This window comes from Helicoverpa zea, chromosome 12, assembly GCF_022581195.2.
Source record: "Helicoverpa zea isolate HzStark_Cry1AcR chromosome 12, ilHelZeax1.1, whole genome shotgun sequence".
NCBI classification, from domain to species: domain Eukaryota; kingdom Metazoa; phylum Arthropoda; class Insecta; order Lepidoptera; family Noctuidae; genus Helicoverpa; species Helicoverpa zea.
This window is the reverse complement of record NC_061463.1, coordinates 4469132-4491543: the sequence shown is the minus strand read 5'-3', so window position 1 is coordinate 4491543 and position 22412 is coordinate 4469132. Positions and strand designations below refer to the sequence as shown.

General features: G+C 33.1%; 1 protein-coding gene across 1 annotated transcript in view; it reads right to left on the bottom strand.

The window, feature by feature from the left end:
• The window catches only part of LOC124635315 (collagen alpha-1(III) chain-like), a 67155-nt gene that overhangs the window by 23866 nt on the left and 20877 nt on the right, over positions 1 to 22412 (bottom strand). Inside the window, exons 2-3 of the mRNA XM_047171186.1 lie at positions 18665 to 18970; positions 368 to 416 (exon numbers count right to left, since the gene is read on the bottom strand). Of these exons, the coding sequence (XP_047027142.1) occupies positions 368 to 416; positions 18665 to 18853 (238 nt within the window). The 5' untranslated portion in view covers positions 18854 to 18970. The remainder of the gene's footprint in view (positions 1 to 367; positions 417 to 18664; positions 18971 to 22412) is intronic.

Below are 22412 nucleotides of genomic sequence, written 5' to 3'. Positions count from 1 at the left end.
GTATAAATATTTAGACATGTTATACATTAATATTGATTAAGGAATATTCCTGAAGCTTCATTTATCGTATTTACTTTGGACATGTCCAAGTAAAAAAATATTGTGACAAACACAGTTGTACTTACAGTAATGACATACGTACTTAGTCTTACCATTATCGTCAGAAAGAAAAAAAAGAAAGGTAAGTGATACGGAGAAAGTAAAACAGCTAAGTATAAAAACCAGTTCGGAGAAAAACTGCTTTTGAAAAAGCTAAGTATAAAATATAACATGAAAGAAATGAACCTATCGCCTTGGAGCCAAAGCAAAGACTTACGAAAATATGTCAAGTGTGATTGATGTATTGTGGGAAATAAAATCCACTTACATGGCGATGTGTGTGACACGACAGCCAGTCGGTTCTCATCTGGGTTTACCTGCAAAGAAAAAACGTTTATTTATATACTAAATGAACTCAGTTATTCTTTCATAGACACTTTCCTTGAGAAAGACGAACATCAAAGGAGGATGACAGATTTTATAGACTACAATTTGTATGTTTATGATTCCTTTTGGAGATAAAAGCAAGTTGAGTAACGATTTGAATAAATAAATTGGTGTACTTTGGTGTGATTGTTACAATGAATATAATGGTATAAGAAAGGATGCTCAATCATAGCCTTCGGACAGATCGGTGACCCAATTCTCGTGTCTGTGTTTGTTCCTTTGCAAAATAACCTCTTGTGTTACTATTCTATATTATTCATACATTATCTGTACTGTGGTATATTATCGAAGTACTTATTACCTGAAGAACTTGGTAAATAATTTTATTTTGTTAGGTTCTTGAAAATTCAAATGAAAGCTAAAAAAATAATGAAACGGCGCATTTTATTACTTCATTTTATCTTTCATTTCATTTTATGGTGACATGTAATTATAACTTTGTAGTAATGTAATTTTAATCGTATTTAATGAATTAATTGTCCATCTTTATTAGGTAATTAATGTATTTAATTTTGATTTTAATTTATTTTTATTTTACTTAATCAATTCTAAATTTTTATATTTTATTTTATTGGTAATTTTTATTGTTTTATTTATTATAATATAAATGGCAAAATTGTTATATGTTATATTGTTATATGTGTCAATTTTAATTAATTTTTCGTAACTATTAAAATTAAATTAAGGTCTATGAGTGTCACAATATGGGTTATGATTACCTGAAATAAATGTATTTTATTTTATTTTTATTTTTATTTTATTTTTATTAACGTACAGACCTGTAATGTTATTAAAATTTTTGGCACACTCTGGACCTAAACTAGGTTCTTTACTGCTTACTAAGTCTAAAATATACAAAGGCCCCTGAGTCAATAGACAACGTACCGTGTTTTTCTCGAAAAGCTTATACGAGATTAGAATACAAATGTTCTCGCAAAAAGAGGTCGGGTTAACTACATAGTTCACAGTCCACTTTGCTCTGAAACGTACCAACTTGCAAGCTGTAGTTTAGACTTAAAAAATTACAGCTCACTGTATGAATAAGTTTTTAGAGCGTATTCAGAATGCCAAAATAATAGTGGATATTTTTTGACACAGCGTAGATTAATCATCGACGCTTAACATCGATGGCTTATACGCAAAAAAAGTTCCTTGATTGATGTAAAAATGGCCAGCTATCGTCAAATGTGTTTTATAGCCTTAGATAAAAGGTCGATAGTCGCTCGAGCATCAATTGTGAGTGTAGCTCTACACAAACCTATACTTAGTATGTGTTTGTTAATTACATTTTTAGGGCAGTGTCGTAATGGTGGCTTTGTGAGGGCCACTTAGATCTTATTGCTTAGCTGCCTAAAGCATTCAGATTCCAATTTATTTACTTTTTGCTATCGACCAATTCGTTCGAACATTTCCATAGAAATTACGCAATAAGTTTAATGAATTCCCTCGGTTTTGGAATTTGATATGACAACAAAAGTTTCGTATTTCAGACGTTTTAATCATAAAAAGGTTTTCCGTTGTGCTCAGAAAAGACTAAAAGGACTCTTAGAAAGATTATTCGAGTACTTGTACATTTTTTGTAACTTTTTGGGTCAAGATAGGAGTAGGTACCTATCTTTTATATAGCGAGGAGTTTTATACGGTCGTTCATAATGAAATTGTTTAACATTTTACGAGGACGCGTTGTGAAAATCGTGAGCGATAACTATCAACCTTTAACACAATACGTCTTTGCTGGAAAACCGCAGGAGTTTGAAACTTTGCGAAATAAATTGAAGCATTAGCACGTAATCGGGTTACTGCGTTAGGTTTTTACAACGTACTGTAATAAGGTCAGCGTGGATCGTGAATGCAGGAGGAGTTCGAGTTTAGAACTCTGGCACTATGATTAGTGCAAAAGTTTTGAACTTTTCTTGCTCTCAAACTGTACCGTGGATTGGTAGGCAGAATGGGTGCCGTATATAAAAACCATTACTTCATTTTGTATTTTGATTCGGTTTTGAACCTCTCGTATGCATAAAAAAACTTGAATACATGTCTAAGAAATTCAACAATGTTTATCTTTACCTAATAAATAAGAAATTCTGCAATTAACCATTATTATTGCCTAAAAATCAAATAAAAAATACGGATATCATTTCATAATTACAATACTGAATTAATTTGTGATTTACGCTACCGAATCGTTAGTCTAATTAGAGTCTGAGACTGCGAATAAATTGTGTTTTATAAATGAATGTCCCAGCTTTGATTGTCAAGCGAAACGGAATTTTCTGTTATTAATTATTTTATTTGTTCAGGGTCGACGATCTGAAATCATTATCGAGTTTATTCTGTTTGTGGGATAAGAATTAATTTTTGGATATTTGTTTTCTAGAAGTTTGATAAACCTTAGTGAGTATCTAGGTAAATCTATATAATATAACAGAAAGTCGTATTAGTTACACTACTCAACTTAAGAATGGCTGAAACGGTTAAGCTGAAAAATCAAAAGAAGGGAGAAGGACATAGGATAGGTTTTGACACTATGAGGCTACGAAAAGTAGTTATCTCGGGACGCGAGTGAAACTGCGGCCAGAAGCTAGTTTGTAGTATACACAGATGGGCAAAGACTACTTGCTGAAAGTAACAGTATCCAAAGTTTTAGCTGTCATCTCTTACAACGATCCCAATACTAGTAGAACAGATAAGTCAACTGTTTATTTCGGAAAAATAAACAAAAATAGCTCACGCAAACAAAATCTATTGACACAGATGTATCAATACAACCCTAGACTAAGTATATTAGATATTAGTCCTTTCAGCTTCACAATATATCAGAAATAGCGAACAGCTGACGAACGGAGATATATTCTTTCATCCAAAATCAGCATACAAACCCGCATTTGTGCCCGAATATTGTTACTAGAGCAAAAAAATAGATTTGCATTATATCATAAGTCGGCACAACAAAGATTGAAATTGGATTTGTATCAGAAAACTATTCGTAGGTAATCTAAATAATGGAACCTTTGGATTGTAGAGTAGATTTCGTGAAGGTAATTTGAAACTAATATCGTAACTATTAAGGTAATAAATGGATTGACGTATGGAAATTATAGCTTTGATATAATCAGTTCGGATTGTATTTGTGTTTTCAATAACTAGGCATTTGATTCGATATTGAAAATTATGTTTGAAATTGAAATAGCTACATATGACGGTTTTGCAAGTCATTCAGGCTTGCATTTCTTTTGTGATCAATAGCTTTTAAAAGTGAATGTTAAATTACCAGTTGCTTCCTAGAAGTACTGGTCAATCTGTTTGAAGTTTCAATTACTTTTCTAGAAGACATATTTTCTTTCCACTCTCATTAGTGATCTAAGTGTATATCGATCTGCACTCTATGTCAAGTGCATGAAGTCAAGTTTACTTAATTTATGACTAGTTCTATTGAAACTGTTCTAATGAAGGAATATTAATCTTTTTCGTATTTTGTATTTGTCCAGGATTTCAGTAAAAATATCACAGTACCTAAATCAGGTTTAGAGCACTTTTAGACTGGTGAATTCTTCGCTCGGTTGGTACAGGCAGTGTCAGACGTATACGACCGACAAAAAATAATTGACAACTGCGAAGACATCTAAAATTGTGTGACAGGTTTTTGCCACAGAGAATGTGTCGCTTTTAGAAAGAAATAAACTTTTACCGTCTTACCACAAAAACTTTTAAACGTCAGTTTATGCCTTGTCTAAAAAAATGTCAAATTATGACGTTGACATATGGTTCATTTTGCAGCCAAAATTTTATTAGACAAGCGTAAAACAGGGTTTAAAGTTTTTGTAGTAAGGCCCATATGCTTTAGTGTGAAATCTCTGTTAAGATATATTTAAATATGAATCCCTTTATCCATTGGTCACGCTATCACGCGTGAACGGCTGGACAGCTTAATCAGAAAACTAGAGGGGAGGTAGCTTAGACCCTGGATACGGACATGGGATAGTTTTTGTCACCATTCAGCTGCGGGAAGCAGCTATCTCGGGACGCGGGTGAAACCGCGGGAGGAAGCTAGCCAAAAATAAATATATGTAAATGTCTACCGTCTTACCACAAAAACTTTTAAACGTCAGTTTATACCTTGTCTAAAAAAATGTCAAATTATGACGTTGACAAAGGGTTCATTTTGCAGCCAAATTTTTTTTAGACAAGTGTAAAACAGGGGTTTAAGTTTTTGTAGTAAGGCCACTAGTGTCTATCATGACATTTAAAATGTAATCACATTTCATATTAATCTAGACTGTAATTTTGTCTGTTAAGTAAAGCTTTGACTCTTTAGACGTCAAGAATCCATTTAGGAGCCTTTTGTAATTGGGCACGCGTCTAAGCGTAAAGCGATTAGTTTGTAAGAGCAAACATGGTGATATTAACATTCGTATTAAATAACTAGATTTCGTCTGCGACTTTGTCCGTTTGGTTAGTATAGTTTTATATTGTTGATTAGTTGGGGAAAAAAGATGTAGGTATGATAAACGCTGTTTTATGAGGTTTTTCCACGACGTGAATTTGAATAAATATCTGGATTAAAAGTAATAGGTAGTCTTCCTGTGTGTGTGTGACACTCACTGACACTCACTAACTTCCTATTCATGTCATCTTTCAGACAATCCATCCATCTTTTCTTGGGTCTTCCTCTTCCTCTCCATCGATCTACATTCATCCTTAGCACACACTTTGTTGCATGCGTATCATCCCTCCTCATTACATGCCCATACCATGACAATCTTCTACTCCTCATCTTTTCTGTATAGTTATCGGCACGGATAATGAGCTCTGGGCGGAAGAATGGGGATCGGTTTGCGCACCGTACACTTAAGGCAATAAACCAATAAGTCTCTTCTACGCAGGTGAAGGTCAGGGCTCAATATCCTTGCCGATGATTTTAACTGGTGCTACTTTCAGACTTCCTTTAATGTAATTATTCCTCATTTTATCCATTCTTGTAACACCACACATCCAAAAGTAATAGATAGAGCACAAGCGTAACAGATAAAACAAACTTTAAAAATGGGTTTGAGACTTTTTGGGATTATTTAGACGTTGTGTTATGTTTTGGATTGTTAAAATTTTGTTAACCATAAAACATTGGTGACCTTTAAAAAAGTAAATGCCTATTTTTATATTTTCCTGTTTACTCAAATCTCGTTATTTGCCAACCAGTCATTAAGTCAACGACTTTTTCTTGACGAACATTTACATAGATTTACTTAGGCATGTCTCACTTTAAGTCAGATGGGAAAAACAGAACTTAATGGTGCTTATAAGCCTGGGCCTACCAACCTGTCACCGCTGCGCCTAATCTTTACTAATGGACGTCGGATTTGTTTTGTTTGGCATTCAGCTTCCACAGAAAAAGTGCTTAAATTCGTACCTACCAGGGGATTTTGTTCTAGAAAATTCTTTGAATGGATTTTTAAAATTTTTGGGGTTTTGGTTTGGCTTGCACTAGGGTGGCTTTGTGCTCTGTAGGGTTAAGATTATTAGAAAATACGGTAAGTTAAGAAAACTAATGTTTACGTTCAACTGATCCTTGTGTTGTTGTTTTGAGGATTTATTTTTAAGAGCTATATAAATTGGAATACCTTCCTATTTTGTTATTTAAATATCAGTAATAATCCAGGTATAAGTAAGAATGATTCAAATTATTTTTTCACACAGAAATGTGCTACATAATTTCTTTCCTCACAAGTGTGAGCAAGCGTTCAAACACAAACATGAATCATAAAATATTAATAAAAAACCTGATTAATAAACGTTGTATATAAAATAGGATCTTAAACGTTGCATGTCATTAAACTATTAGAACAAATGCTTGGAAAACAAAAGCGGCCTAATTTATTGAAATTCATGAACGCACGATAAATCTTCCTGTCATAGTTATTGTCTCCTTAATCAAACATGCAACCGACTGTGAAGGGAGTGGTTATAAAGCGTTCACTTAAATAAATATAGCTAGTCAACATTAGGAAAGAAAATACTGAATAACTTGGTAAATAAATTGCAAAGAAAATAAAGTTTATTTACGACACATACCTGCTGTAAGTTTGTAAATACCAAGTCTTGAATAAAATGTGGTTGGTACATACGATGATTTTCATTTTCAATACGCAAGAGTGAGTGGAATACTTAAATAAATATACGGATTGCAATTAAATAATATATTAGGTGTCAGTATATAGTTTCAATGCCCCGTAGAATTCGATCCATTATCTTTTATAATTTCCAAAGATAAACAATAATATTTTTCTACAACAATAAATCATAATCAAAGAGTCTTTTAATTTCCAATCAAATTCGTGGCTAACAACGACTGTTAATGACTATTTTCCGTGTCAAAAAACGGTGAAATTTGGCTGTTATAGTTTTTTCTTTTTTGTATTTTTCACGTTAAAATGGAAGCTAGTGCGTGATGTCTATGGAATATTGAAAAGTGATCGATTTTTGTGATTGTATTGAGTTTTATTGTTTTTGGTACTCATAGTCTATGTTAAAGAAAATTAAATAAAGAGAATAATGGGAAATAGTTCCCAAGATTCCTCTGAAATGTTTTGTTCTCAGAATTTATGAAATGCATTATGTTTTATTTCGATATTATTTAAAAAATAATAATCAGAACGTTCCAAAATGAATATCGCAAAACATATTTTTATTTACAACAACAGTTTATCGCACCAACAAAACACAAAAAAATATATATATTTAAAACCAAACGTATTTTTAAACACTCGTTTCTGATAAAAACGAAAAAAAAACAATCTACATTTGAATAATTCTAAAAAGAATACAGAAAAACTAAAACATAAATTCGGAATATAACTAGGGTTTTTATTTTGTAAAACTTGTACGGGTTAACCCGTCGTTCGCTGCACTCGTGGTCACAACGTCCCCGGGTGAAACATTGTACTACGATCGTAACTTTGGCTTGTAACCGTTGTGTGATTGTGGTCACAAATATCATCCGTTGCATTTTGTTTTAAAGTTAAATAGTGAAAGAAAGGGTTAAAGATGTAAGTGGGGTAAAATATGGTAGCAGATTTTTATCTATGTGACACTTTTTTAAAACAATTTATAGATATCGCATGCAAATAGCTCATGATTTTCAAACTTTTTGTATGAATAAATATATTTTTCTCCCCACAAAATCCTTTCCAACAGTGAAATGATTTTTCGAATCGGTGTAGTTTTTTTGGAGCCTTTAGGGATATAAACATGATTTTTTATTCTTAATTATATTAGTATAGATTACAAATCTATAGCAAGTTTATTAAAAAGTCCTACAGAATTTCGAGCGACGTATTATCGGAAAATCCTTTATGCTCAACGCAGAGATGAGCTTCATAAAGAAATATAAAATTTTGGCTCCCAGCCATTTTTAATATCCTATACAAGAGGTGAAAAATTCAGTCCGACCAGTTTTTATGCAGTAAAAATTGAATTTACTTTCCTGGCTTGGAATTCCTAATAAGAACTGGAATTTTAGACAGTTATAAATTATTAACTGTAATTTAACCACGCTGCTAAAAAGATGGGGATTCTAAATTGTATTCTCTTTCGTTATAGTAGCTTACGCGTCGTAAAATATTTTTCTGGTATTTTTATGCTTTTGAGACAGCTAAGAAGAAACAAAGATTACTGTAACATCCAACTTCTAAACCAACATTTGTTACAAAAAAGTCTTCTCAAACTTAGCATATTTATCACAAAAATACCATTCAAAATTACGGCTAACAATAAATAAAAACCGTTACACAATCCAAAGTTTAATTTCCGATAGCATTTGGAAAGTTCTAGAACCGTAAAGTGAGGTTCATGACTCAGAAATGTTTCGCGAAAAACGGCAAGTATCGTGACTGTGTTACATTGACAGTGCAGTCGGGGGTTTTGTACATCAAACCGTATCATTTGTGCCTTCCTTTTATGCTATCTTTGTGCAAGTTTTTGTTGTTCTTGTGCGAGGATTAATCATATTTTTTCTTGATTTAAAACGTTAAGAATACTTTCTTTTTCTAAAAAGAAATGTTTGAATGAAATTCGAAACCGACTTCATAAAAACTCGAACTATACCTATTTGATTAAATAACCTGTATGATGAGCTATATATGCTATGTATACCCAGGTATAGTTTATATTTTTTAATTACAATAAGTTTATTGTTCAATAATTGAATGTTATACATAGTAAATTGGATTCAATAACTACGTACCGAATCATAAAAAATGACAACTCATAATATCTCCAAATACATGTTAAAATATCAATAATACATCATTTTTCAGGCCAAAGCTTACACACACGGCATGTCACGTACAGTTATATTCAAATAACATAAAGTGACACTTTTGACCTTTTCCTAAATTATTACTTAAACCTGGCCGACCCTATCGCGATCAACGTAATCAATCACCAGTTGTGTTCACGATACGAGGTGTAAGAATTCTGTTACGAGTGTTAGGTTTTGTAAATTGAGGTATTTAAAAACGAATTATTGCTGGGAAAGTTTAACTTTAACTGGCTTTTTAATACATAAAGTGATTGGGAGTATAAGATATATAACCAATGTTACTACTGAATACAGTTGGTAGTACCAGCTTACATACCTTTGAACCCAGGACCCGTCGAAGGGAAGTCGCTTCACCAATCGGTGACCAGATAAGACAAAATTATAGCATAATCCTTTCAAATATTTCAGATTAAACAAATACAGCAACATGAAAAAAACTTCTTTTCCCATCTCCCCCTCTTAGGTCTAAACTTATTCTGATTTCGTCAATGTGATACATACTTTATAACATGTGACCCCACTAACCCATTAACAATTCCATAACGCAACTGTCGCCACCAATGACGAACTCAACTTAACCATGATTAAATAAAATACATAAAATATTCGTCTAGAATGACCCGTGACTTTGACTCGCTGTTATATTATCAAAATGCATGAAAAATTAATGATTTCAGTCACGAACGCTTTCCGCTGAAAGCGTTCGTCATAGTGATGAATAATGAATTTCTACTGAAAAAAAAAATATAAATATATTTTTTTCATATCTATGATGAGTTTTTTTTTTGTGAAATTGGAAACGGCAGAGGCGTGGACACTGCCATTTAATATAAATTGGTAATTGGATATTTGGCAGCTGTTAATATAACGGTACCTATTTATTTGACTATTTATATAAAGCTTTATCTTGTCACGGCCAGACTGTCCCGATAATTCTGTACACGTGTAAGCTATTTAAATCTTGTAGGTAGACCCTATTATCGGAATCTTGACTTATTGGGACAATACAATTGATGGCTGTGGATTCGTAGATTGGGGCCTCCGTTGAGGTAAGGTACCACTCGAAGCAGAGGAGTGTATCTAGAATGGAAGAATTGCTGCTTCATTTAATTATATGATTCTTACCAAACATTGTGATTTGTACTCTATGTTTTTTTATTAAAATTAATCCAATAATCGCTTGTTTTTAAGCGATTACTCAGCCGAATTAAGAAGATTTTCTATTTTTATTTCAGTTAAAACCACTTTTTATTTCTCTCCGAATTTCTTAATTTAGGCAAAAGGTTTAATTAAACAAAAACATACCTTCCTGGGCAGGATAATAAACTGGCGAGAATATTTAGACCATTAATATTTTCAACGAAAAAATAGGCCTCAATTAATCTCTTTATTATTTATGGATTAGAGTGGCTTTCTGCCGCTAAATTCAAGGAAGATTATTTAATTTGAAGACTATTTTTGTTTAATGTTTTCCCTTCCCTTTTAATGGTTTCCCTTCTAGTTGAAATCACTACTCCGTAGTTTAAATCCTTTCCGTACTCGAAATTATTTAACAAATCAAAAAATATAAGTAAAATACAAGTTTTGTCCACAGCTTCGCCATGCCTTTCTCAATTTATTATCGTATTCTCAAACTGAAATATTTTTCTACTAAAGAAACAAACTCATCAGATATATAACATTAGTACAGACTGCTCCAAAAAACACCTGAATCTCATCACAGACAATTTATACCCCAAAAAATGGTCCTCCAAAATTTGAGTCACACACAATATACACTACCATTACAAACACATAATTTAAACCTATAACTCCCCAATAACTACAAACACTAACAAATTGAATTCATGATATAATGGCTACTACATATTCCTATGTAAATTACCATTTGGAATACAAACACTAGACTATACTAAATAATTGATTGGATACGTTATTCGAGGGAGTTACAGAGGTCAGGGTCATACGATCCAAAAATCATTTAGCGTGGCGTTCCAATGAGTAGTTCGGTAGATATTCCGTAACAGACCTTGGTTCAAATTGATTTGTGTTTCAGTTTTAAGCATGGACGGATAAAACGTTTGTAACAACGTATTCAACGATTAGAAGTCGGTTTTTTTTCTGTCGTTAATAGGAACTTGAATATTTTAACTACTAATTTAATTATAATCTTTTTATTTTTGCTCATATTGGAAATAGTTTTATGTAGCTACTGGAAACACATCCCCCGCATTCACGCGTGGACCTTATGAGTGTCTCTAACGAGTTTTCCAGCCTATAGGAACAAGAGTCGGAATATACTTTTTCCATAGACTTCTTAATGTCAGTATCCATTTTTCATGATGTTTTATTCTTATAAATGGCTGAACTAAGCTATACAGTTCTGTGTTACATTTGACGTTACTAAAAATGCGTATGTAACTCATACCAAGTTCTCCCATAAACGAGCTTGACATAAATTTACAACAGCCGTGGAACGAGCTGAATGAGTAGTTTTCCGCAGTGTCTGATTGTGCTCAACTTCGACAAAGACACAAGTTTTTCAGTGGGAAGTTCTTGCATTGTGGGCGACAGACACTATCTAGCATCGAATGAGCTTCAGAAACAGCTGTTAACCAGTTCATTGTAATAAAGAAAGTTGTGAAATCCTCGCTAATATTGTTAAATGTAAAAGTTTTGTGGCTTTGTTTAATGAAAATCTTTGTTAATCTATATTTCTATTTTATTATAAACTTGTAAATAACTCATAACATACATATTTTTGTTGTAAAAAAATACATGTAGCTAATGGCAAAAAAAGTATATCAATTGTTAGTCAATATTTGTCTGAGAAAAGCAAACATAGGTACGTAATAGCTCTGCAAACCATGTAATAGCAATACAAAAAAAAATGTTATGTCAATTTTACTCCCATATGTTATTCAATTCATGTTTCAAATATTTACAAGCGAAAGGTCATTAAATAAAATACCAATATTTGCTAGTGAAAAATATTTTATCTTGCAATAAAAGAAAAACAGTACCAGTGTTGTTCGGCACACATGAGCTTAGCAGTCATTAAGCCACTCGCCGCCTTTTAGTCAGGAAAGCTTTCAGATCTTTCTCTTAAGCAAAAAGAAGGAATATTCTAGAAAAAAGGAAGAATAATTCAAAAACAGGAACAAAGTACCTACAACGTTGGATAATGTAATTCCGTGTAAAGTTGTTGATAGAAGAAAACGTGAAAGTGTGTTGGTTAAGAAAAGCCGCATACTCCAGACTAAATAATCGGTCGACATTCGGTCCGATGGTTGAATTTTTGTTTAAAGAAAATCGTGAGTTCAATCAAAGCTTTTACTCGGTCTGATACCAATAAAAACAATATCGTTATTATGTGCGCACCATTCATTTCCATACTTATCAAGCGCCCGATCAAACTATCGGCCGACTTAAAAATTGCCAGTGTGCTGTTACTCTAAATCCTGGCTCCACTTCTACGAAGTAATACCTTTCCCCTTTATTAAGGGGAGCAGAAGAACCGGGCTTACTATGAAGGAAAATTTAATGGGAGTCAAGTGGTGTTTGCATATTTTCCATGTGTCTGTTTTTTAATGGGTTTTTCGTTAACAAGCGCCGCTGTATAATTTGGTATGCTTTCCTTTCTGGGCTAACAACCTGCAGTTTTTTACCGTAGCTCTTTTTAACAACATGACTTCGTATATAACTATATTTTCTCATATTTTACATTTTCATTTTATTCTTTAGCTCCCATAAAATATTTCTTTAATTAAGATACAATTTCAACGTGATTTTTGACACCTAATCAGAAATAGCGTGATATGTTAGACAGAGTTTTTTTCCTATAATCAGTGACAAACAATTTTTCCACTTATTCCACTCGTATTTACTTCTAACAATATAATAATTACGTAAACGAGAATTATGAGCAGAGATCGTTATATTGTCTTAATCATCGGATCGCGTGTACGTGAACAAACGATTTTAATTTCCTTCGCACCTAAGTTCAATGGCACTAAACATTGAACAATTCATAAATTGACAAACACCGCCGTATAATAATTAGTACCTAAGGTAATTTTTTTTGTAAGGAATTATGAATAATATCTTCACTTGTAACACTACAAGGCGGAAAAGTATCTAATTGGTTGACCGCGCTAATCTCAAGAACAACTTCATTCATTTTCATTTTCATAAATTATTTCACTATCAGTTAACCCATTTATAAAAAAATGCTAGGTTAACTTTTTATACAGTTGCGTAACCTTATGATGCGAGTGAAATCGGGTTATCCAGCTCGTTTTATAAGATCGATAATATTGTTAATTTCCAAACAAATTGATATAATAATGAAAGAAAGTTAGTATTGTTCTAAAATTTTATGTGAATGATAATTTTCCGATGGTCATTTTTAATTAAAAGGGCTTTGGTCGTATTTTGTGTAGCGTGAATAATATTTTGTGTAAACAATTATCGTAATTTCTGTGTTAGGACAAGCCTGGGGTCAATTTTCATGTTGTTTACTATCGAATTTCCAACGATACATTTATTGGTTAATATTTTATCTGAGTTTTGTTTGTGAAGCTTATTTTATGTTTTATTTATTGCTATTCTTTTGAGTTAGGAAATAACGGATTGAAAAACGTTTTTAATTGATGTACGGAACGATGTATAGTAGTAGCTTTCGAAGATAGTAATATCAAAATTGTAATAAGTTACGTAATGAACGGAATAAGATTATTTAGCGTAAAATTAATAAATGTCTATTTAAATGTTTCCCCGTATCACACGATAAAATTATATAAAGAAAAGTATATTCTCGGCGCTCAAGTACCTACCTACATATATAAATTCAGTATTAAAAACTCGACACAATGCGATCTTAATTGCAGCATTGAAAAAAAAAAACGAAATTCTTATAAACATTTCCTTTATTTGTTTTCAGTTACACCCTCAATAACATTAAAATAACACGGGATAACAAGCGCAAAATCTACATATTTTTATATAATTCCCGGATTAAGCTCCGGGCAATTTACTTAGCTCTATTACTCGTACCAAAACCATTTACGTATAAAAGCAACATAATTTTTAAATCCACCCAAATCCTATTTGCATGATTACGAACGATACACTATTCCGGCTCCACCTTAAAGGGATGCTTCCGAAAAACTAGAGGTATATACGAGAGCGGATTGTTTCAATGTTTACTCGTTACTATTCGTATGAATTATTTATATGTATCGTTGCGACTGTACCTTTCTATGCGCGAATCGAGCACTCCTGGGCGTGACTTGACTCTCCTACAAAAGGGTTCCTTCAGAAATCTATTGAACGGACTCCAGACTCAAAACCCTGACGGACAATACCAATACACCCGCTGTTTTATCAGCTGAACCTTTTCTTGCAATATACACTCTTATAGATCTCATTTCGATACAATTTGTATGAGTTTTGAGTTGTATCAGCTTTTCACTCCAAGTGAGGGATTCGGGATAAAATGTTTGTTACCCAACTCCTATTTGGGATCTTGAAAAATGGAAGCGTTTTTGCATTTTAGGTGAAGATGCTTGAAGTGGCTCGCATCAAAGGAATTTTCGATAAATCAAGGAAAGCGAGCCCTTAAGGAAAATAGGTTGAGCGATACATACATATTTAAGTATGCGTACGTTGAATGCGCCGGAATATAACCCTGTTATATTGGAAGCAGTGGAATGGTTGTGCAAAATGCGGATCAAACTATAAAATTATATGGGAAGTGTTATGCCGTAGAAGCTATAAAGGAATCCACACGAACTTCTAACGGAACAACGATTTTTAGTCTATTGGAGTAGATTATTAAGTACGGTATTTGTGCTGGATCAATGTAATGGAGTTGCGTAATGCGTATTCAACATAAATATTACCGTTAAACAATAATGTACGACGTTCGTTTGCATTACAATGTTTTATAGAATAGGTACTAGCTTCCACACACAGTTTCACCCGCATCCGAGGCTCTGATGAGGATATAAATGTTAATCCTAAATCCGTCTTCGGGTTCTAAGCTACCTCCCCACCAATTTTCAAATAATTAGTTTTAGCCGTTCTTTATAAGAAACAGTAACTAACACGACTTTCCTTTTAAACATACACATTGCATTTATATACAAAATCAGTCTTCATAACAATAAATTAAAGCATCGGATTATTGCCCTAAAATGTAAAATTCTAATTACAATTTCCGACACCCATAATCCAATCCAATTTGATTCAAAATTTACCTAAACCTCAAATCTCTTATTTAACAAAAATAAAATCAAATTGTGCCATCTCCGATACAGGTTGCGGTACGAAAATTTTAAACTCTTGTGTTTTATGTTAATTAGCGTTTGTTTTTATTTAAAAACGGTCGGCCATTTTGTGTGGCGGGTATTTTACTTTTTGAATGTGGAACGTGGAGAAAGGAGTTTTCGCTTACAGTATCTTGTTCATTATCTATGAATTTTGTCGGCGTCTGTACAAGCGATCTCGCACTCCTATTAAGGGAGGTTCGTAAGTACTTACAAGAGCAATTTTAATATGTTGTGTGCTCGTAATTAGGTGACGTCTGCACCTAAGGGTTTTGCCAAGTGTTTTTGTATGAAATTGAGTTCGTTCAATTCAGAACCTTGTTGTGGATGGACAAGAGGGTTAATCACCTCTTTTAGGATTACGGGTCCCCGGAAATCTACTTTTGAGGATCATGGGATATTGTTCCCTCGGTAAGTCGTCATGCATGTATACTTCAATACTTCAATACTTCAATACTTTATTGCACTCCATAAGTTTCGTGATGGTGTTACATAATTATGTTGTTTTGTTACATTATGGACCCCGTCGGGCACGGCAACGTAGAAGAGAGGAGGAAGCTAGTTTTATAAATGTTATTATTGTACTATTTTATTTTTATATTAGACGGAATGTATGAGTTAAAATTTTTATTGCTTATTTCATTCTGGTTGTACTTATTTAAGTAATTTAGTTAGAGTGATGCTTATTTTATATATTATTTATTGTTTTTATTATACCTAAAGAGAATAGATGTGTTTATTATATTATAGTACTTGTATAGTTTTATATTAGGGGTTTTGAAATTATTATTATTTTATATATACATATATATCCAAATATATTGTTTATTTATTTATTTTAAGTTTTTATCATTCATGTACTCGTTAATATTATAGTATGCTTTATTTATGAGTATTTGTTTTAACTTTTTAATAAATAATATATTACTAGTTACTTTTTTTAGGGTTTCTGGAATCTTATTATATATTTTTATTGACATGACATATGGACTATTCGAATGTAGGGTCATGTTTGAAGTAGGTAACATTAATCTGTTTCTATGTCTTAGAGATCTGTTTGTATGCTTGTCTCCACGTTTGGTAAAGAAAGTAAGGTTGTTTCTCACAAATTTACATATTTCTAAAATGTATATACATGGTAAGGTAAGTATTTGGTGTTTTTTGAAATAGGGTTGGCAACTGTCCATTTGGTCTATGTTAGTTAGGATACGGATTAGTTTCTTTTGAAGAGTGAAAAGGGAAGGTGTGTCTGTGCTATTACCCCACAATATTATTCCGTAGCTAAGCCATGCGTATGCGTAGGCATAATAAGTGGTTAAAGCTGTATGAAAGTCGGTGGTCTTTTTGATTTCCCGGAGAGCGTAGGCGAATCTAGATAATTTTGATCGAATGTTTTTTACGTGCGTCTTCCAGTTTAAGTTTGTATCTATAGTTACTCCTAATAATGTGAATTCTTTGACATTTTCTATTTTTGTACCATTAGTTGTGAAGTTTATTTCTAAGGGAGATTTTTGATATGGATAGAACGTGATTAATTTAGTTTTCTCATAGTTGATTTCGAGATAATGATCTTTCATCCATTCTGCAATTTTATCGAAGATGTTTTGAAGCCGCTCATTTAAACCGACCGTGTTGTCGCATGCAGTTAGCAGTGATATATCATCCGCGAATAGTACACATGGTTCTTTTGTAATCTTCGGGAGGTCGTTGATATAGATTAAAAAAAGTAGGCATCCAATGACACTGCCTTGAGGTATTGATGCGTTTATGATTTTTTTATCAGATCTAATATTTATTATTTGTTTAAGGTCAGGATTGCAACTTTCTATTTCAACATATTGTTCCCTATTTTTTAAATATGATGTGAACCATTTGTGTGCTTTTCCACGAATCCCTATTTTATATAATTTATCCAGTAGAATGCTGAATTGGACTTTATCGTATGCTTTAGTCATGTCCAGGAGTATTCCGACCGCATATTGTTTTTTGTTTACTATATTAATGGCTTCCTGCATATATTTATAAACAGCAAGGGTTGTTGAGCGATGTTTACGGAAACCATTTTGGCTCTCATCTAAGATTTTGTATTTTTCGCAAAAATTGTATACGCGGTTATAATTTATGTATGTAAATTAGACTTGTTCATGTTGTTAGTATGTTACGGTACAACTGAGATATAATATTATCTGCCAAAAAAAACTTAGTAGACAAAAAAATACAACCATTTAACAGAGGCTTACCTAAGGAAACATAACCGAATAATATATTATTTTCAAGCGAGAATTTTCAGCGCTTTGTACCTAAAAATATTCCACTTATTCCGCCTGTGGTATACAACCTCACGACCACACGTTTTTACGTAAAACCAACAGTGCTAAGTAAAAAAAAGGGAAAATTTTAAACCAACACAATGTTTTGATACAATCTGGGGAATGCTCAAACATGTTTTTGTTTGAGGATTTTGAGGGTTTACTTGTAAATGAGTGCGCATCCGTCACTCCTCTGCAGCTATTTTTACTTTTTACATCTTCCCTCCGTCTGAGCTCATTGTTTTTGTTTTTCTCCAACCTTGGGGAAGAATAATCGTTTGACGCGTTTTAGTAGGAGACGCGAATGTGTTGACTTTAGTAAAGGTAAAAACAGACTTCTTCTTCAAAACAAACAAGCTCTTGCCTTATATGCTTTTAGTTTTTCTATTATGTTAAGAACGAAAATGTATGGTTGATGTATGATTACGGTGAAAAAATAAGGCTTTTCATGTTATAAATATAATGAGTGTGCATTACATTCAAACTTTTGCAAATTAATTCCATTTCCAGTATAACGTCATTTATGCTAAAATCCCACTTTATCCAGAGAAATAAAACTTTGAAATAAAATTTCGTCACGAAACCGCAAAGATAAGCGGAATATTTAAACCGAGCAGTTGAGAATAAAAGCAGAAAATACAATACAAACTTCATCACGTTAACCCACATTGTCTGACTCAAAACATCCGTAAAATTCATTTCGCTCCACCCATCATTCGGAGTCTAGCGTCAAACAAAGCAAGACAGCGCTTTATAATAATTATAAACTTTTTAAAACTGAAACATTACATTTTTCCCGCGTCATTCGTGAAATGAAACCTTTTATCTAAATAAATGGAAAACTGAGATAATTGGAAAAGTTTTTAGATAACTCCCAGTGCAACGCAAATTGTCAGAAATGTGAGTTCGTAATGGAAATAGAGATGGCGCTGCCGAGTTTTGAAAACTAAAATAATAATGATGCCGAGTTTGCGGATAGTATTGTGGGTCTAATTAGGATAATAAATTAGAGGAATTAACTACTTTGTACAGGGGTAGTTTTTGGTCTGTGATTGTTAGTTGGGGAAGGGGATCATTGTCGGTTTTGGATACCTCGTAAAGTTACATATATGTTAACATTTAACTCAACATGGGGCATGATCTAGCTAGAATACTCGAATACAACAATTCATGGAACAGACACATTTATGCTTAATCTAATTTTAAGACCTAGATATACTTACAGCGCGATGTGTAACAAAAGAAGTTCTGCCTTGCAGTCTAGCACTGACTTTAGCGGGCGTGTCCTCATCTTCTCTCTTCGGGTCGAACCAGCCCACAGCTGCACCAACCACAAGAACGGCTCCCAAGATCATGAGAGCCAGGAACCCACCAATAGCAGCCTTCGTCGTCTGCGATATTACCATCGCCATTTTGTATTTGGCACTTATCACCTCATGCTCGATTGTCACTGGCACTTCACTGAGTCCGAGGTTTGAGAGTTCGGTTTTGTGTACCTTTCATTTTATTTAAGGCTTGTTGGTTTTCATCTGGAACAAAAGAATAGTTAATTTAATCTTTTGCAATTGTAAACACATTTTTTCAATTTAACAAAAACAATTTTATTTAATTTTAATGTAATAGTACGCATCGTTTCGGTGATTACCATATCTTACCATATATATGATAGTGATATGATAGTGAGTTATATGATAGTGATACTATTACCATATATATGATAGTGGGTGAGTTGAACCAGTCAATCCTATTTTTTGATGGTATGAGTACTACTCACATACTTATGGAATACTCTCGGCTAAGCGAAAATAAAAAAAAAAACTTTATAAATTCATAAAGAAAAACAAAATTCCAGCTGTAAAAGTGCAAGTTCTTTTTTATTGCCGAAATGTTCTACCTTCGTTTGTGTTGGGATTCATGAAAATTTAATGGTAATCCTGTTACTGCACTCCGAGGTTCTAAACCTAGGTATTAAGTCTAACACTGTCTGGTTCAATCTCTTTATTATTCATAAATTTTTATTGTTTTTGGAGGCGAGTACAAAATTCTTCTTCGCACTTTCTGTCTTTACTCGACAAAAATACGAATACCTTTCGCAAGTGCCATCCAATGTTTAGAACGTATATTTTTATTTTATCGTTGCAGTAAAACAACATTGATTGTCAATCCTCTCCGCGTATGGTACTAAAATACTTTTATACGAGCAATCAATACGTTACTGCAGAACTTAGCCGGAACGAAAAACTTGGCGAGACAGCCAAAAACATATCTAAGACAGGCATAAATATAAGTATTTTATTACATTTATGAAAAAGAAAACGTAATAAATCGTTACACTACACGACCGATATTAATCGTAACCAATACAATGCCGCTATAAATTGCTTTATGCAAATTGTGTCTGAACATAATATTCAATGTACCTGTTGTCGATACAAAGCTACGGGATCGGAAGGGAGGGGACAGTCTGACATTGTATTGTAGGCAAGGAGCTCGATAACCCAGATACTAGGGTAAATAGTTCTAACGTAACAAAGAAACTGTGCTAGTAATTGTGTGTTTATATAATACAAATAATATGGGTCATTGTAAGGTTCGGGAGGCACCTAATCGTGTGTGAACGTTTAGGAATTTTCGTGAAAAGATATTCGCGTATCGTATCGAAGTTAGTAACTTTTTGTATAGAATGCGTGACTTATTACGGATTATCTGTTGGTTTTTATAGGTGAGCTGTGTTGGCATGTATGGGATGAAATGTGACTAAAGTTCGAAAGAAAAAGTTTATTTTTTACAAATGGAACTAAAATTCAACTACCTGTCCATAGTACGTATTCATGTTGATTCGACACAGTACATAATAGAAAACAGCTAAGTCGTGCATATGGTTTGCTCGTATGATTTGCACGATTATTTATGTAGCAAAACATGTATGTTCGTCAATTATATTTTAAGTTATCATCTTGTATACCATGTTTTATGTAAATAAATGATATTCTATTCTATTCTCAGTTGTTTTATTTATTACTTAAGAAAATTATATTCCTTTGCATACATCATTAGCAGTATGCACATAAACAATTTTCCTTCCCGTCTTGTGTCAATCCTAATATCCTGCAACGTCGTTGTTGCAAACTAAGTGGGTGCGCTGCATGAAAATGAATGAGAAGGCTCATTACAAACGCAAACAGATTTAGCTGCAGGAAGCGTATAAGATGTTAGAGGTAGGATAATGATTTAAAACTGTGATAAAGTCAAAATAGGAACGAAAATGAATTAGTCAAGTGGATAAAATTATGTGAACAGATGTTTTCATAAAATTGTTAAAGTTACTGGAAAGATCATTGTAGAGATTTTACTGAACTAGGTACGCAAAAAGACATTTTGAAACACTGCCATGACTATTTCTTTTTTCAGAAATGGTTAAAAGTGGACATTTCGGGGGCTATCTTTTATTGACGTTCGAAAAGTTCTAAAATGTATAGCACTATTTCCTTCATTGAACTTTCCGCAACCTACAGCGGCTGCATTCACAGCGCATAATTCACCAAACCAACTCGTCACCTACTTGAATAAAACAAAATCGTAAAGCATAAAGCGCTTGTCAGCGCTTCTAGTAAAAGTCAACTGCGGCGATATTGTGTTGTTTCCGTGCGATGGCCTAGAAACCTGTTCCCTGTGATCTTTTCCAACACGTTGGAGCAGCAATACCCGGGGAATAACACCCGGAATGTGGCGTCACTTTGAATTTCAAACGTTTACCCGCAGACTCACAACTTTTAGTCGACCGACAGTTGGCCCGATGGTTGGACAAAAATATTGGTTTAAAAAAATCATTGAACTGAATTCATTAAAATATAACTACTTTTACGGATTTTATTAATAATATTTATTTATTTATCCTGCTATTTAAGATCTTTTACGGCATCCATATTCACGGGCAGACTGTAATTCTATCAAAGTTTCCAATCGGTCTGATACCGGCCAAATACTTGATTGTTGTTATGTGCGTCAAGTGTTTATAAAGAACACGAGTAAACTGTCGGCCGACTATAAGTTTTCAGTGTGCTGAAAGTGAGTGAGTGGTGTGGCTGCAGTGACGTTCTAGACTTACGAGTTGTAGGCAAGATTTTGAGCACGTTCGTAATTGAAATAAATGTGCCCGCGTACTTTGTGAAGCTGGTGATAATGATTTTAAGAAAAAGTTAAGGAAATTCGACACCACACTCACGATTCTACTTTAAAAAAACATCTTAATATTATCAGTAATATCACAAACATGAATAAAGGAATAAATTCAGAACATCACTTTTTGAAGACGGTTAAGAAAGTAGTTAAAATCACCACACATTTCCCCCAAAGTTAAACCTACTGACATTCAATACAAATACATGTTTCAACTTGTATAAACTTCTCAGGTTGAAGTAACTTTTCGAACCTCAGAAAACTCATTAAACCATCGGGAACTTGAAACAAAATGTTGGGAAATATTGCTACACCGTAAAAGCCTCAAAATGTTACTCGTATTTTTGCTTGTAAATGTTCTGAGGACCCAAAATTAATACGTCAAGCACAGGAAACTTATTGTAATTATACCATTTCATTACACCAAAAAGATTTCATCATACATTTCACCAGAAAATAGTAATTATTTTTATCATTTAAAGTAGTTTGTTACGAAATTAATGTATGACTGAATTTCATTGTCTTTACTTAAAATTCCAGCGTATATTCTGTAAGTTTCGATTGGGGAATTTCCAGAAATAATTTCGGTTTGACCTGCGAAGGCTGTTTGTCATTACATATATAATAAAAACCATTTACGAGAGGTCTGTGTATTTAAGTTTAAAAACTTAAATACAAAGGTATGTGTATTAAAGTTTAATAACTTAAATACACAGACCTTTCAAAATACGCTATCCATAAAATTAAATAAACAATACACACACAAATTGATAAACTTTATGTATGAAAAGT